This window comes from Budorcas taxicolor, chromosome 4, assembly GCF_023091745.1.
Source record: "Budorcas taxicolor isolate Tak-1 chromosome 4, Takin1.1, whole genome shotgun sequence".
NCBI classification, from domain to species: Eukaryota; Metazoa; Chordata; class Mammalia; order Artiodactyla; family Bovidae; genus Budorcas; species Budorcas taxicolor.
The window spans coordinates 21522190-21540797 of record NC_068913.1 but is presented as its reverse complement, the minus strand read 5'-3'; the positions used below and the strand labels follow the sequence as shown (position 1 = coordinate 21540797).

General features: G+C 37.3%; 1 protein-coding gene across 1 annotated transcript in view; it reads left to right on the top strand.

The window, feature by feature from the left end:
- The window catches only part of THSD7A (thrombospondin type 1 domain containing 7A), a 284830-nt gene that overhangs the window by 205033 nt on the left and 61189 nt on the right, over positions 1–18608 (top strand). The window contains exons 10-11 of the mRNA XM_052639078.1: positions 5620–5752; positions 7159–7262. Of these exons, the coding sequence (XP_052495038.1) occupies positions 5620–5752; positions 7159–7262 (237 nt within the window). The remainder of the gene's footprint in view (positions 1–5619; positions 5753–7158; positions 7263–18608) is intronic.

Here is an 18608-nt window from a genome sequence, read left to right as displayed (position 1 = left end):
TATTGATATTTCTCCCAGAAATCTTGATTCCAGCTTGTGCCTCAACCAGTCCAGCATTTCGCATGATATACTCTGCATATAAGTTAAATAAGCAGGTGACAATATACAGCCTTGACGTACTCCTTTCCCAGTTTGAAACCAGTCCATTGTTCCATGTCCTGTTCTCACCTTTGGGTACAATGGTGGAAAGATTAGAAGATAGAAAAGACTGACAAATTCACTTAGGTTGTGCACAGCATGTATGCTGTGATCCAGGTGATGATGGAAGACATGCAGGGGGAATCGGAACTGCTAGTTTGTCAGGGCGAGTGAAGGTATGTGAGATGTTTATTTGGGATGGTGTCTCAGCAAAAGGTACTAACTGCTGTAAATTAAAATGCGTGGAACCGCTAGGATACTGGTCTCCTCTGGAGCTCCTAGGTGGTAGAAGCCAAGGAGTGCAAGAATGCCAGTTCAGGAATCTGCTATCCTGTGAGTAAGAGGTTCCAAGAGGTGGGGCTGTGTTTGGCCAAGCTCAGACCATCTCACCACCAGCAGGGGAGCTCTGCCTCTCCTGTTTGGCAGCTCTCTGTTGAGTCTCCAAGAACAAAAGCCTTTCAGAAATCTAAACCTAGACACTCAGACTTAAAAAGAATAACTATAATTGTGTATTGAGGGAAAAACAAAAGACCAGGGGGTGGCAATGGAGGTTGCGATTGAACAGCAGTGCCAAGATGCTTTGTGCACTGGGAGAAGCCTTTTCTGTTTAGCCTGTAGACTGCTGTAACTGAGAATAAAGATACAATGGTTTTATAGAAAACTTGTCTTTTGTTGCAGAGAAAATAAAGCAATGACATGTCGTTAACTTTTCATTATTTGATATGAAATAGGAATGAGGCAAGCTCCACTGAAATTACTCTGACTTCCACACACAATTTAAAAACGTTTAAAAAGTCTAACGTTTGAGGATAGATAATAGCAAAAGAAAAGTAATTTAGGAATGGGGTTGTTCTTTGAAATTTAATTCTATAGGTAAAATTTACATTTTATAAGAGTCTTGAACTTATGAAAATGGGGCGCTATCCTCCTTTATAAATCACTTTAGATAGGTAACATTATAGTATAAAATTGCAGATAGAAAGAGCAGAGTAGCTTAGGGTTCCAGAAAGAACAGAGTAATTTGAACTTACTTCTCTCATGGTGTATGTGTGTGGGGGGGTGTGTCTTAGTCACTCAGTAGTATCTGATTCTTTGTGACCCCAAGGACTGTAGCCTCTGTCTATGGAATTCTTCGGGCAAGAACACTAGAATGGGTTCCCTTCTCTGGGGGATCTTCCCAATCCAGAGATCAAACCCAAGTCTTCCACATTGCAGGCAGATTCTTTACCACCTGAGCCACCAAGGAAGCCCCTCTCTAATGATAACGTCTTGAAAAATCAATGCTGGTAAACATCAGTATTGAGGAGAGAATAGTTTAATCCTCAAACCAGTGTACTAGTTAACTTTTCCAAATTTTCTTTACAAAGGGCTTGATTAAAGATGGAAAACATTTATGCATATATTTGTAACTCATCTTAAAAAATCAATACTTTTGATCAAATAATACACTTGACTGCTCACAATCTGTTTACTTCTTTTTGTTTTTTTTTTCTTACTACATTTATTGATGTGAGGACTGGAAGGGATATTGGAGAGGCACCTTTTCTGCTTTGATGCTCTCAAGCTGTACTCTTCTAGAATTACCCCTGATGGGCTCAAAACTGCTTTTACATTTTACTTTTTGCATGAAATGTTTCCCTTTCCATTTCTTAGCACTATGCTGCCCCACCTGTCATCTACCTCACTTCCAGCTTAACCCATCTTAGTTTTGCCTGCCCTTTAAATCCTTCTATCAAGAAACTTCTCCAGTGAAGTTTACCTTGAATGTCTTAAGATAACTGAAAAGTGTGTAACTGAGAAAGAGATTATATATCCTCTGAGTCTCTGTGGCCCATTACCACATAAATATGTTATCCCTTTTTTCTCTACCTATCCTAGGTAGGTATTTTCAAGTATAAACACTACAGGAATATACCTTTGTTTTTCCCATGCTCATTATTTCCATGCTCATTAATGAAAGTGATACTTTGGTTTTTTTTAATTAAAACTAAAGAACAGACTTAGTACCCATGTGAATAATTCTATAAGGAAATGGATAAAAGAGAACAGAAGATGTTAGTTTATAATCCAGTTGAAAAGTGAAGTTAATGTGTTTGCTCATTCAGCAAATGTTTATTAAGACGTTACTCTGTGTGACCATTGCTCTCAGTGCTGAAATACAAAGATAAATGGAAACTGTGTATGTATCCCCACCACATGCAATAAGTGATATAAATACATACAGGTAACTATGAACTTTTCAAGTTCCACATTTACTAACTCAGGTTACTGGTGAGGAAGCTTCCATTTTTATTTATTAACTTCTTTTAAACATGTGCTATAGCTCTCCCCTTGCTGTCTGATCTGAGTGCTGTGTAACTGGCCTGAGCTCTACGGTGCTGTTTTGTTGCGTGTATAAGTAATTCATTAACTGAGAGCTGAGAAGAAATGAACCTCCTAGTTCATAGGAACGTGGATGTCATGACACTTTCTGTGTAACTCCATTAAACTTCCTCTCTAGGTGTTATGGCTTTGGAATGTTCCTTTTTAATCAGGTCACAGTCTCTACCCCGTGGCTTGCACAAGGTTAAGGTATTTGAACTTTTTATAAGAATAAATGGATTCCCACTGTGGAATCAATTATGGAAGTGAAAAAGACTTATCAGAGTCTTCTATATATCTAGTACAAGCTTGTGGAGATGGAGATAAGGCACTAGAATGTTTCAGAGCTTTATATTAGGAGGCTTTTTGCTTTCAAGTCAGTAAACAAAGTAGAATTGAAATACATTTGATTGCTGCTTCCTATCTGAACACCCTGGGTACATACCAGGTGATACCTAGGTAATCTATATGGTACCACTGATGCTAAACTCGTTGTCCCCTCCAGTCTCCAGATCCCTTGACCTAAATTCTGTGTCTGTATTTTATCAGCCGGTTAAAAAAGTTACTGACTCAAGAATTTCAACCACCCGGGAAACGAAGACCCCTCTGTACTCTTTCCCTCTTTTTCCCTGTTAAAAAACAAGCACATGTCTTCCTCCTTCCCTCAATGCTAAACAAATGATATGAATACTCATTTAATCTTTTAAAAAGATTAAAGACACATCATAAATATAAAACATAAGGAAAGTAATAGGTAATAGTGTAAAAAATAAAAGCATGGAGTCAGGTAGTAAATAGGGTAGAGGGAAGGTAGAAGAGAATTTATAATGTAAAATCAAAGTTAGGGTAAGCTTCTGTACTTGAGAAAATTAACTCTGAGATTCTGGTGAATAAAGCAAGAAATTGAAGCACAGTGGGTTCTTAACAGATTTTGAAGGGAAACAATATTTTTCCTAGCTCTAAATTATTAGAGGAATTTATCACCTGGGTCTAAAAATAGCAGTCAGTGAACAATTAATAAATGAAGATAACATTGCCAATTTTATTGAGTCCTATTGGCACTACTTAGATCTTTCTTAGATAAATTATACTTAATATGTAAAAGTTGCAGTTGACATTCAGACTATGATTGCTACAATTTTTAAAAGCCTATGATAATATTTTCAAATGCGCTAATACTCTGCTACCCACTACCTCCACCTCCTAGTTCCCTACGTCATTACCTATAGTGTTCCAGCTGTTCACTAAAATAGTTAAAACAGTCATTAATAGTACACGTTTCCCCCACTATAGGAAAAATTCTAAAAAGCTACATGCAAACCCTAGAATCTTAAATTGGGACATACAGGGTCAATTATTCCAATAGATCTCAAACTCAGCTGTTTATCACCATTTCCCAGCAAGCTTTGTCAAAATCAGATTCCCACATCCACAGTTTCACACATTTCAGATCCCTAAAATTCTCATTTATTAGTTCTAGGTACTTGCCAAGAAATCTGTTTTTAGTTTGTTTGTTTGTTTGTTTGTTTTTTCAAAGAAATTCTCCTGTGTCATCAGACATTTAGGATTCCCTAATCTGACCCATTCTCCTATCTAATACGGGCATCTCCAATTCACATTTCTGGGAATCAGTGGCGAGACCATGTTGAGGGGTAACCCTGACTTCATGTAAAATGTTGTTCCATTTATTGGAAACTTCTAATCATAAAATCATATTTTTCTACAAACAATGACTTTAAGGATATTTCATTTCTGGAAAAGGAAATGGCAACCCACTCCACTGTTTTTGCCTCAAAAATCCCAGGGATGGGGAAGCCTGGTGGGCTGCCGTCTATGGGGTCGCAAAGAGGCGGACACAACTCAAGCGATTTAGCAGCAGCAGCAGCAGCAGTATTTCATTTCTGATTAAACTTTCATTTTGTTAAGGGCTACTAACTCCAGTGCTCTTGCCTGGAAAATCCGATGGATGGAGGAGCCTGGTAGGCTGCAGTCCATGGGGTCACTAAGGGTCGGACATGACCGAAGTAACTTAGCAGCAGCAGCAGCAACCCTTCTAAATATCTCTGTTTTTGTAGTCTACATCTCAAATATTTAATTGTCTTTTGAAAAAATGTAAATGCATCAGGGGAACTCTATTAATTGACACATGACTATTCATCCTTAAAATGTATATAAGTTGAGATATATTTTATCAAAGCTGTCAGTCTTATATATCACCTGTTTCTCATACTAAAAAATTCTGAACAACTTTATATCAGTAACACTGTTAAGTTGATATCTTCATCTAAGGTAAACCTTAATTAGATACATTGTTTTTTAACATAATTTGGAGTAATTTACTTACTATAATTATTACTATTTTGAATGCTTCTCTAAAAATTCTGCCTCTAAGAAATTACAGCTCAGATGTTTAGGATGTGACCTGAATTAAAGATTTTAAATTGTTTAACATGAATAATGAATGACCAGAATAATTTATGAGTTATACATTTCAAATTAAATGAATAGCCAAGAAATAAAATTTCACATAAAACATTGAATATATTCTTGTAAGAAAGATTCATTAGATGTGTATGAGTCCCATGTGGTAAACAGGGCTATATATGAAATGGCATGAAAATAAACTTAAGGGAGAGAAAAATTAATTAATTAGATCTGTCATATTTCTCAAGGGGAAAGAAACGTACAACAGAGCAGTCACGTTGTAACTGAGCCTTAGGAAGGCTAGCTGACTATGGAACTATTTTCTCCATTCTTCACATTTTTAATATAAATTGATTGGGTTTCCAATATAAGCAGTCTTTGGGAGAATTGAGGAAACAACTCAATGAGGCCTTTCATTCAGGGATTTCAAAGCCATTTCCTTCTCCAATGCATGAAAGTGAAAAGTGAAAGTGAAGTCGCTCAGTCGCATCCGACTCTTCAAGACCCCATGGACTGTGGCCCACCAGGCCCCTCCATCCATGGGATTTTCCAGGCAAGAGTACCGGAGTAGGTTGCTATTTCCTTCTCCATAAAGCACATGTAGCTGGAGGCAATGTAATTTCTTCACACAGCCTGGTATTCGGAGATTTCTTTATCAGTGCAGAGAACAAAGGTTAAAAAGCTGCTTCATTCCAGGGGACTCCGGAATCAAGAAACAGACTCGGCACCGGGTCATCATTCAGCTGCCAGCCAATGGAGGCAGGGACTGCACGGATCCACTCTATGAAGAAAAGGCCTGCGAGGCCCCTCAAGTGTGCCAAAGCTACAGGTAATGGGTGAAAGAAAAGCCTTGTGAGCAACGCACTGAGCAAAACACTTCAGGTCCGACTCTTTCCGATGTTAAGAAAAGGAAGCTAACACTATACGCAGATTCAGTGGAGCTGAGGATGTTTATTACTGTGGGCACCGTCTCTTGCCTTTTTCAAAAAGCTGCTTTGCTGCCAAAATCGTCTCCAGGGACACAGATACTTGTGTAAACTTCCAAGTTCTATTTTTAGCTTCGGGAGCTTGAGGAAAATTCTTTTGTTGATATAAACTATAGGAAAATGCAAAAAAGTGATTAACAATTATGAAACATGTGCTTTCAAGAATAGCCAAAGCAGTCCTTCCTGAGCTCCAGAGAGCACATGTTCTTCATGAACGCTGGCATTCTGGCTCACAAAATGACATCTTCATATCAGTGATATTAATAAGATGTCTATTCTCTTCATTTCTGGTCACCTCAAGGAAATTAAAGTTATTGAAGCTATACATATCATCATCATGATAATTATTAGAGGAAGGGGTTTTTTTTCCATAACTATTTTTAAAATATACCTAATTAAAGCTTGATGTAGTGAAAATTTGTAGTCCTGACAAAACTTTCAGTGCCAACAAATGAAATATTATGGCATCAACTGATGGAATGTGTGATCACAAAATAATAATTTAAGATGAAATTGATGGCAAATTTGTCATCTTAATTTATCTGTATTTAATTCTTAGATGACAGACAATATAATTGTATGGTTACATGATGGACATTAACTATTAGCCCAGACTTATTTATTTGAGGGATTTGTTTTTGTGAAGTGTATTATAAATTGCACCTTCTGAGTTACCCCTACGATGCTAATCAAAAGAGCATTATACAAAAGACTCATGGCTTGAATGTAGTTGTACTACTTGATTATAAAATAAATATACCTTTTTAAAATGAAACACATCACTTCGGATACTATCTGCTGCATTTGCTGGCAATCCTAATCATTAAAAAGGCTAAATATGGCACTTTCCTGGTGGTCCAGTGGTTAAGGATCTGCTTCCACTGCGCGGGGTCACAGGTTTGATCCCTGGTTGGGAAACTAAGATCCCACATTCTTCATGATGTAGCTTAAAAAAAATTTTTTTTTAATAATTGGAAATTTTTAAATGCTAAATACTATCAGTAGAGTTCATTCCTTAAGGAATTGACAGGGATGGACTCTTGTCTCCACTGCCATAGAAAGTACTTTTATACTTAGTGCTGCTTTTTATAATTCCTTGATGAAGATTTGAATTGAATTTGGATAGGACCGAAGCATTGTCAAATTCCTGTCTGTAGTGGTCAAAGTCATGGCTCCTTGGCATTGTATCACTATGATTTCTCTGGGATGTTTGCTTCTTCTTGATGTGGCTTCTGTTCTTTCCATGTAGGTGGAAGACTCACAAATGGCGCAGGTGCCAGCTTGTCCCTTGGAGCGTGCAACAGGGCAGCCCTGGAGCGCAGGAGGGCTGTGGGCCTGGACGGCAGGCAAGAGGTGGGAGGCCCCATTCCACAGTTGATTTGCTTCACATTTCTCCAGCATCACTAATTTAACCACTAGCTAGCCTGAGGAGTTTGTTATTCTGATGCCACACTAGGCAAGCAGAGCAGAGCACATAAAAATCTGCTACTATCCATTCTACCACACACCAGAACACAGAGACCTGTCTTTTTAAGCTGTGACCTTTGTTCTTTGACATTAGGAGTTCATTTGTCATTGTTGTTGTTTTAGTTGCTCAGCTGTGTCCGACGCTTTGCGACCCCATGGACTGTAGCCCACCAGGTCCCTCAGTCCATGGCATTCTCCAGGAAGGAATACTGGAGTGGGCTGCCATTCCCTTCTCCAGGGAATCTTCACAACCCAGGGATCGAACATAGCTCTTCTCATCGCACTTCCATTCATGCTTATCTGAAAGATGATCAGAATGTACAGTGCAGCTTATTTTTGTTGTTGTTCTTGTAATTAGTTTTTGGCTCATGGTATTCCGTAACACTTTGCTTGTCGCCTTAACAATAAGATTCTTACATCTTTGCCCATATGCATTATGTATGTGCATGCATATAATGTAATATAATTGGTTAACTTTCCCAGAAATTCTCAGCAATGACTTCCTTGTCATTGTCATGGCTACCCCCAATTCGGTTCATATTTGGTACTGATTTTTAAATGGCAAATTTATGTACTCAAAACCTGCCATATGTGGACTGCAATCTGTTGAAACTGCTAGAGAACATGGTATCTTGCAGAAATGAAATATGGAACTATTTCCAGCTTTCCATGATTATTTACTAGATATTATGGATAATACTTTCATTCCAAGCTTTGAAAAGTGTTCTTTATACATGTAGCAAATTCATTCTGTAAAGAGTACATGATTCTTTTCACTCATGCTGCTTATACATTTAATTCCAGATACATAATTAAAATGTGTTTTGAATATGTAATTGAATACACAGCCACCTTTCTTTAATTCATAAAAACATATTTGGCACGCTCATTTGTAGTTACATATTTGATGATATTGCAAAAGTGTGAACATACAGAATTGGATTCCAGTTTTTGCTGATTTCACCTGGGACCCCTTTTCTTTACAGAGTAAAGGATGCTTTTTTAAAATTTGAAAAAAAAATAGCATCCTTTTTGGTAAAAATTTTCTACTTTGAAAGTCATTTTAGAAATCTTCATTTGAAACATTTAGTTTACAATTAACATTAACTATTTAGTGATTTTCAGGATTTTGTTTTAATGCTTATTTTTCATTCTGTGTCCTCTACCATCAGCATTGACTAAAAAATAACTCTCTCTCTTCACAGTTTCAGAGACTTAGGTATTTAGAGTTGAAAGTCTTTCTCTCCATTTCAAACCATTCATGAGAAATTGAGTGATATAAGGATTTCTTGTCATGCCCTACTAATTCCTCCTTGAATCAAGCATACATTTGCATACAGTCTGGACCCTGCATAGAGTTAATAATGAAAACAGGCATGCATTTAGGAATCAAGAAACCTAAATTTTAGTCCCAGTTCTTTCACTCACACAGTGTGAGTTTTATTCATCCCTTTGCCTTTCTAGGTCTCAGTTTATTTAGATGGGGAAAAAAAGAAAAGAGGGCTGGACCAAATGATCTGTTAACGATTTTTTCGTATCCTACAATCTATGCACAGATAATATCCTGCCATCAAAGTGTGACCTGAATTTAGGTAAAACAGATGAAAACTATACTTTTGTAGGCACTGAGGGAATTTAAGATGTGAAAACTGCACAGGGTGAAAACAGCTTTAGTTTTGAACACTTTTACTTGACTGCACAACCTTGGTTTATTCATTTCCTCTCTCTGAGGCTGAGAAAGTAATGATCCTTACAGTGCTTTGCACACAGTGAAAGTGAAAGTCACTCAGTCATGTCCGACTCTTTGCGACCCCATGGACTGTACAGTCCATGGAATTCTCCAGGCCAGAATGCTGGAGTGGGTGGCCTTTCCCTTCTCCAGGGGCTATCCCCATCCCAGGGATCCAACCCAGGTCTCCCACATTGCAGGCGGATTTTTTACCATCTGAGCCACATGGGAAGCCCTTGCACATAGTAAATCTTCATTAAATGCAAATTCCTTCCCCCTTCCTGTTACATCATGGCCTAATGAATGTGTGCATAGATCGTTGTAGGCATAAAAGCAACAGTATTAACATGGTTCTTTAGTTTTTTATTGACACAGTCTGTATAAAACATTTCTTTTGGTGATTACCAGTGATCTTTTCATTTCCGAATCTGAAAACCTCTGCTTATTCCTCTTCATAGTTGACTATTCATTATAACAAGTAATGTCTGCATAAATATACTCAAAGAACCCCTTTAAATTCTGTATGAAGATAAGCTTTTTCTTTGTTGCCTTGATAAAGATTTTATTTTTCCTCAGAGCCTATATTCCTACAGAAGCATGAAATGGAGAGAGTTAGGAGTGTAGAAATATCTTGTATTATTGGTAGAAAGGCAAAGAATCCTTTTGTTGATGGTCATGGCTGTTTTCAGCACTCTGCCAAATTGGCCTGTCAGACTCTTGTTTTATTTTCATCTTTGCCCTTATCCAGAGACTTTTTAAAATGACAAATTGTGGTATTTTGAATAATTAAAATAAGAATATATTAGTATCTTACTAAATTGTAAGGTGATGTAATGAAAATTATTATCAGTGAGCAAAGACTGTGGAGAAGCTATTCCTCCTTCCCCTCTAATACTTCAGACTTTCTAATTCCAGTCACTCTTGTGACTCTGCATTCAGAGGACTGTGTAGAAAGAGTCATGAGTGTTAAGAAGGGATGAAGATGTTCAGCCCAGGGAGCTTAATTGTTTAGGGAAATGAGATCACTGGTAACATCGCCTAATGAGGAGATAAAGACGGAAACCAATCCATTGCAGAAGTAGTCATTTGAACATAAAGAGCTTAAGAAAGATCTAAAGGATGAGCCAGGACTTGACTTGTACCATAATATTAGATTAAACAGAAAGGAGAAAAGAATAGAAAATGAGAGCAAGTCTATTATTTAAGCATCGGAGGTAAGGAAAACACAAAAAATTAAATGTGTTCACAGAAAAGTGGATAGATTACAGCTCTGAAGATGTGAGCTGGAGCCTGGGGTAATTTTGTAGAGGGCCATAAATGTCAGGATCAGTATTTTAGACCTTGTTCGATAAGTGGTGCAAGCAAGGACCTGATGAAAGCAGTGTTTTATCTGTCAGCGTGTACAGAGTAAGTTAGAAAGATAAGACACGTGGGTCTGGATGCCAGCCAGGGCATTGTTGTAGCAATGCAACGTTGAAGAGCTCAGACTGAATCCACTGTAGTCAAAATGGGTAAAAATAAATGGATTTTCAACATGTAATAGAAGAAAATAACTTTAGGACATGGTAGCAGACAGTAGCAGCAGAGATGGACCTAAGTCAAAGAAGATCATATAGTTTTTAGCTGTAATATTTTCAGTGTGTATAGCATAGGGGATTATTTTTTAAAGAGAGTTAAATACTGTGTGTGAATCTTCTAACTAAAAATCTTATGAAATCTCAGATCAAATTTAGGTTTTGATCTAAACTAATTGTAAAACACTACATTTCAAGACTCAAAAAGAAGAACAGGATTTATCTTGTCCTTCATTCTGATGTGAACTACATTTTGAAGTGCTAATTTAAATTTCTTCAGTTAAATAAAAATGTTGTATAAACCAAAAGAAGGTTTAATTTACTAAGTATGAACAGAAAGGAAATAATGTGTGTGTCTCATATACTACACATCGTTCAGAAGAACACTTAGAAAGTCACCACTCATTTTTTCTAAAATGACTTGAGCCTTTCCTATTAGTAGAAAAAATATAACTCTTAATTCTTTTACCAGCTTCTAGCAAGCTGCCCTCGTCGTCCTCATATTAAGTCACCTGTACCTACCGTTAGCCACCTGCTAACAATAACAAAAATCATTACCCAGTGCAGGAGACTTAAGAGATGAGGGTTTGATCCCAATATGGGGAACATCCCCTGGAGAAGGAAATGGCAACCCACTCCAGTATTCTTGCCTGGAGAATCCCATGGACAGAGGAGCCTGGCAGACTACTGTCCATAGTGTTTGCAAAGAGTTAGACATGACTGAAGGGACTTAGCACAGCATGGCCATTATAGACAGATAACTTTACTCTTCAGTTTTACTCTTAATCCTGTTATCAGCATAATTCCAGCTGTAGGAACTCTCAGCTACCGTGATGCGCGTTGCAAAGGAGCTGGAGAGCAGTTGTGTTCCCAGAGTCTCTTTAATGAGTCACCAACAGTAGCTGCTTATCATCCCAGTGCTGGCACTCCTTGTAAAGCAAAGCAATGAGAATCAGCCTTCCCCGCAAATGAGTTAGAATAACACAGGTGTAAGAAGATCGGAAGATTCTACTCCAGTCAGGTAAACGCAGTCATGACCAAGTCTATATTCTGTGTATTTCAAACCTATGTGAAAGTACTCTCTATGGAAATGCTTTACATTAGAACACAATAGGGAGTTTGGAGTCATAAGGAACTTCAGCGAGGCTTTGGATTTTGAGAATGGTGCTTTCAGAAAATTTCATCTAGCAGTAGTGGTGGTTGTTTAGCCGCTAAATCACGTCCGACTCTTTCGTGACCCCATCGACTGTAACCCAGGCTCCTCTGTCCATGGAATTTCGCAACAAGGATACTGGAGTGGGTTGCCACTTCCTTCTCTAGGGGATCTTCCTGACTCATGGATCAAACCTCCATCTCCCACATTGCAGACAGATTCTTCACTGCTGAGCCACCAGGGAATCCCTTATCTAGTGATATAAGCACTAAAAAGAGAGAGGAGAAAAAGGTATTTTAAAGAAGGAATTAACAGGGTTTTACAACTTTAAATCATTCTTAAATCTCACAGGGAAATTTTAGAAGGCTTTTGAAATAGGTATATTTCTTATTTTTTGTCAATAAAAGAAATGCAAATAACAAAATTGTATCTACAGTCTATTTAATTTTTAAGTGTATGTATACAGGTTATATTTGCTTTGTGCTATTCAAGTCACTTGGTATAAACTTTTAATAGAACTGTAACCTCTACTGTCTCCTCTCTGCTCACATTTCTACAGTTTAGATGGCATTTAGAGGGCTAAATGATCAATTGGTCAGTGACTATGTCATTGAAACATAGCCCTACTAGCTGTTGCTAGAGTCATCATTACATTTCCATTCAAAATAAAAGGGGTGGCTCATATTAATGACAGTTTGGGACATTTTATTTATTTTTTCCTCTATAACTGTCCTAAGGGGGTAATGTCAATCACTACTAATATATATATTTTAACAGTGTTATTACCTTATGACATATATATATCAGGAATATGATCCCAAAATATCATAGATTAGATCCTTGGATTTCATAAATTCAAATGTATTCTTTCTCAATCTCTATGTTGATCTTGATGCTACCTCCTTCCAAGTGTATTTTCTGTAATTTAGATGGAACTAGAGTTAATAATCCCCAGGGTCAGCCCTGCCTGATCTCCCACACACTCTGTATCCTTGCATGCCAGGGAATGTCCAGTATGATGTTGCTCCATCACTAAGATCTGACATCAGCCTTTACATGGAAGCCAGCCTGATTCAGATGTATTCTCAAGTCCAGACCACAGAAAAGAAAAAAACTTCAATTGTATGTCTCACATGGCCCTGGGAGTCCTTACCCTGTATCACATATTGGTTAAAAAGGTTATAAAAGGAAAGTCTAGGAATAAAAAGGAAGGTTCTAATTTTCCTCCCAACAAATTTAAATCTAAATGAATTTGTAGAAGGTGAGATGTAAGTATTTAACTATAATTCATGCTGTTATTTTTTGTGAGCAGATAGTGGCTTAAACAGTATTGACACCCTTGGTATCTCTCTTTCAGTTAATTTCTAAAAGATTATACCTTAGAGGCATTGTTGGGGTTAGGCCCAGAAGATCCGGGCCAATTTATCTCAAAAACTCACATTAATCTATTAATTTTCAGAGACTGTTTTATAATAGTAATGAAAATAATGGTGTAGAAAGAGAACTAGGTAGAAAAGAGCCAAGGAGTTTGATGTAAAGAAATTTTGTGCAGACATGGTTTTTATACTCTTCTTTGGGCTAATATATAATATTGTGTGTGTATGTGTATGTGTGAGTTGCTCAGCTGTGTCCGACTCTTTACGACTCATGGACTGTAGCCTGCCAGGCTCCTCTGTCCTCCAGGCAAGAATACTGGAGGGGGTTGCCATTTCCTTCTCCAGGGGATCTTCCCGACCCACGGATTGAACCTGGGTCTCTTTCCTTGCAGGCAGAAGCTTTACCATCTGAGCTACTAGGGAAGCCCATGATATTTAATATTAATTATATTAATATTATATAACTATTAATATATACTATTAATATATACTATTATATATACTATTAATACTAATTACTATACAATATCTTCATACTCTTCACTGATGTAAGTTGTTATTTAAAACTTCTAGAATCATTTCTGCTTTTAAATTACTTCCTCTAGTTTGCTATGAATATCAGCATTCTAGTTGATTTGGGGATTTTGGTTTGGTTTTAGATCTCTCAGAGCTCTGTCATAAAATAATGAGTAGCATTTGCTGTTTTTTAAATAGCTGATAGAATACACTTGACACGGGGGTGTCTTTGTGATGGTTCCTCAGTGCCCTGTTGGTTGTGATGCAGTCAATTAACCCTTCCCAGCTCCCAGTCAAGGATCCAACTGACCTTGGTCTGTGCTGCTCCACGGGGAGCTGATTATTATTTCCTAGTAAGTCTCTACGCAAGGACTTTTGCATGTATTAAGAGCATCAGTGAGACTAGAGATCACTGGTAACTATTTAGGATCAATACTTTTTTTAAAAAAAGGTGCGTTTCTTTCCATTCGGCCAGAGTTCCAGTCACAAATTGTAATTAGGAAGTGTAATTTGGCAGACTTGTCTGTGAAAAATCTCTTTCACACAGAGAAAGACCAAGATCATTAAATCCACATAGTAAACAACTGGAGCCCTTTTGCATTATTTATAGGTTTGGTCTTTTTTCTAAGCACAATTATGTCTCTTGGTAACTAGCTCCCACTCACATTAAGTTTTTTCTCTTTTATTTCTACATGATCCATTTTCACTATTGTCTTTTTTTTTTTTTTCTTTTGTAATACCATAGGAAAAAAACCTCACTCCTCTAATTGCTCAGTCAGCCCATCATATTCTGTCTGCAGGGCTATCCAGACATGGTTGCTGTAGGAAAAGCCATGTTAATATGGCTCAATTTAATAAATAAGGCCTCAGAGCTCCTTGAACTCTTCGTTACATAGAAGCTAACAGCTTTCACTCCACTCGGGCATTGATCTTATTCTGTTTCCTGTAATGAACTTCTGTGTACAAATTTTCAATCTAGTCATTTATTTCTCTCTGATTATTCAAACGAAATGACAACTTGGCCTTACATGCTGAAGGGTAATCCACAGACCAATAGAATACCTTCTTTCTGTGCATCTTGAATAGTAAGGGCATTTCATTCCTCTTCAAAAAAATGAAGATGAGCAACTCCATTCTGAATTCTATTAGATTTATTTCAGAGCTGCATCAGTAGCCTTCCATTTATATACTCATAGATGCATAATTAGACACCCATGTCCTTTTAGCTCAAACCAATGTTATCTATTCCCTTTCATTTCAGAAACCTTTATTATTCTCCTCTTTAAAACATAACTCAAAATTCAACTTACATGGAAACACTCTGGAATTGGCTCTACTTATTCCACTTATTAATCTTTTTATTTAAGTGTATGGGATGTTTCAAAGATGCACAAAAATATAGAGACTAATGTAATGAATACTAGCAGTGTAGTCATCACTGACATAACTTGAACAGATTGTAACATGTTGTCACTCTTAGTCATCAGCTACTCCTCACACAGGTAAAAATATTTTGCTGGAGTATTTTAAAACAACTCCCAGTTTAGATATAAATCTAGTTTTTTAAATATAACAAAAGTATTATTATAACACTAAACAAAATTAAGTGTAATTCATACCACGTCTAATATTCATACCACATTTAACTGTCCCCCATTGTCTCAATGTTGTCTGTTTGCAATCAGTTTGTTCCAATTTGGATTCATGAATGTCTCCACATTGCATTTGGTTAGAATATTTCTTCAGTCATCTTTAATATAACAATTTGAGCTCCTTTCTTCAGAGCATTTACTTGTTGAAGAAACTGACTTTCTTACTTACCTTTCCAACATTTCCTCAGTATTGTTGGGCTGAGCTTGCCTTGCTTAATTTACAAGTAACCCCCCAGGTAGTCACATGGATATCTTCTAGGCTTTCAGCCTCCTAGAAGCTGCCCATCCATGACACTTAAATAACTTCTGTGCTTCATATAAATAAGCTAACATTGTAAATCAGATTGATATAATCAGCATAAAGAAGGAATTTTGCTTTAAAATAATTGTTTTTACATATGCTGACCTCACTAAGAAGCTTTCATGCCCATTTTCATGGTAATTTATCCATAGGGCAACATGGGTTTGGGCCATCTTCCTAACAAGGCCTCAGCCCAAAGGAAAACTTGGGTAATCATTATACACAAGATACACACCCTGCACCTGTAAACACAATTGTCTGTGTATATGTAGCTTTCTCATGTGCTAGGAAACCATGCTTGGGATGACACATCTTTTCTGCAGTTAAAACCACCCTATTTTCAGTGTCTTAAAGATGATTTCTAAGATTTATAAAGTTGAGAATTCAGATGGTTCCCTTTCCAAACATTTATATTTTCTTCACCCTAATAGCAGGAAGTTCATTTCAGATTACATTCTTGTTTGAATTGTTGTATTTCCTCCAAGTCAGAATAGAAACAAGTTGAGATGTACAATAAGTTTCAATATATTGTACAAATGGTACTGTTGCTGCTTGTTTGGATAACATTGCATAAGTAATCCATTCAAAATACACTGCCTAAACTCTCAGATAAAGGGAGTGAAGTGCTGAGTGGGTTTCTGAGAACAAATATGGGAATTTTACACATTTTTTTCTTTTGAGCTACTTGAAATACTTTTTGAGATTTTGCGTACTACAGGAATATAGACTCTAGATTTATATAAATGGTATAGATTTGCACAGAAGAAATTAGTTTCTAGAATCATATTGATAGTAGTTTTACTTTATTTTGGTTTTTCATGTCCCTTAATGTGATGATGGTTGGAACAATTGTGAAATGAAATTTATAAGAGAGAACCTTAGAAAACCTTAATGGAGAACCCAAGGCAATTGCATTTAGTTTAAAAGATTTATACAAGTCTGTATTTCAGAGAGCAAAATTGGATGCTTAGATAAAACTCATCTTTTTTCTAAGAATATAAATTTAGTTTTGTAGATTATTTTTTCTTTTAGTTATAAACAGTGTGACTCTATTCACAGCTTAGAACTCTATGGTTAAATTTCTTATTTTCCAAAATAATCATTTTTGAGGTTGCTACATATCCTGATGAGTAAAGATCTAATATTTTCCTCTTTATCAATCCTTCCTCTTAGCATCCTTGGGGCAACTTTGGCCACAAACCATCAGACCTTCCTTTGTATAAAGTGTTCAAGGAGGTGTAGAGAGAATTGCAAAATGACATGAGCTTATCGATATACTGCATTTTGTAGATTCCTCCTATACCAATTCACAGGTAACAGTCTTCCCACCTACCTGGGTGCTCGTTTTGGTCTACTCCTGTACTCCAAGTTTAAGTTCCCCTTAGCTCATTCCCATGTGCTCAGCCTTTGTTTCCCAAAGCTTGGCACAGTGCCAAGCTTTGGGAAATTGGGCACCAGAGGACCTTCAGTTTTAGTCACAAGTCTCAGGCAAACATATCCTAGTGACTTGAATACTCAGGCTTGTAGGCCTTAAGCTTGAATGGGCATGAGGACTATCTGAGCAACTTGAAAATAAATGCATATTCTGTGACCCCACACACAGAGCTCTCATCCAGGAGCTTTGGACTGAACCCAGAAATCTTCAACTCGAATAGCATTCCAGGAGTATCTGATGCCCCTGGAAATACACTGCCTACTAGAGCAGTGGTCTCATTTCCTTGATACATGTTTGAATCACCTGGGAGCTTTAAAAATGATATTAATGCCTGGGACCCTGCCCTCAACCAGTCAAATCAGAATGTTGGACTTTAGCAAGGGCGTGCACATGTTCCCAAAACTATCGAGGTGATCAGCTGCAGCTTGATGTGAGAGCCTCTACCTGGCACCGGTCTGATGACTACAGTCCACCGGACAACTCTTCTTCCGAGAGGTGAGAGTCTCTTGGAGCACTCCATGTTTTTTCCTGCCACATCAGCTTCCTAAAGTCTACCCCTCTCCCCTCAACCAGGTTTTCATATCTTTAAAATTCACGGACCTCTGTTCATGTCATACAGATGGGCTCTTCCAGTGTTGTGCATATCAAATAAAGAGAGATCTAGAGCTAAGAAATAAGTGTTTTCACCTGCATTTGCCCAATTAACGTAACTTTTCCTACAGCAGCACCAACAAGTTGTGTTCACCGTACACAGAGAAAGTCTTCTTTGGATAAAACTGTTAAATCTTTTTACACACCTCCTCACACACTCCTGTACTACAGGGTAGTTTAGTTTTAGCGTACAGATCCAGAGGGTCCTGTTTTACCTGGGGCCCTGTGTGCCCTAATGGTAATTTAGGATCAAAATGTCCGGCTCCTTCACCTTCGTTTCATGAAGATAGAATTCTGAGCAGAGCAGAGACCAGCTGCAGAGTCGGCCTAGACCAAAAACCTGACAGGCCCACATAAACCAGTCTGACTGGGCCATTTAAGCTGGTTCAATGAAGACTTAACTTTAGGACCAAGGTCTGAATGTTTCTTCTGCTCCCTCAATAAAAAACGAATTATTTCGAAAACCAATAGGGGGGAAATGGCTGCGGGAGGGAAGAGGACTTAGATATCACTTGCTCTTTTTCTTTAAGACATTTTACCTTAAAGCAATTTTGCATCTATGATCAATAGGTAAAAAAAAACACAATGCCTTGGTTTTAAAAATTCAGTCGAACAATATCTTGGGAAAACTAAAATATATAAACCAAAATTTTTTCACCCTTTTTTGAGACTCCATATGTAATTATTGGAAATGTCAACTACGATGTGATAGATTGATTGCTAAAAGTTTTGTCTTAATTTTTTTAATTGGAGGATAATTGCTTTACACTGTTGTGTTGGTTTCTGCTGTATACCAACATGAATCAGCCATAAGTATGTATACGTGTGTTCCCTCCCTCTTGAAC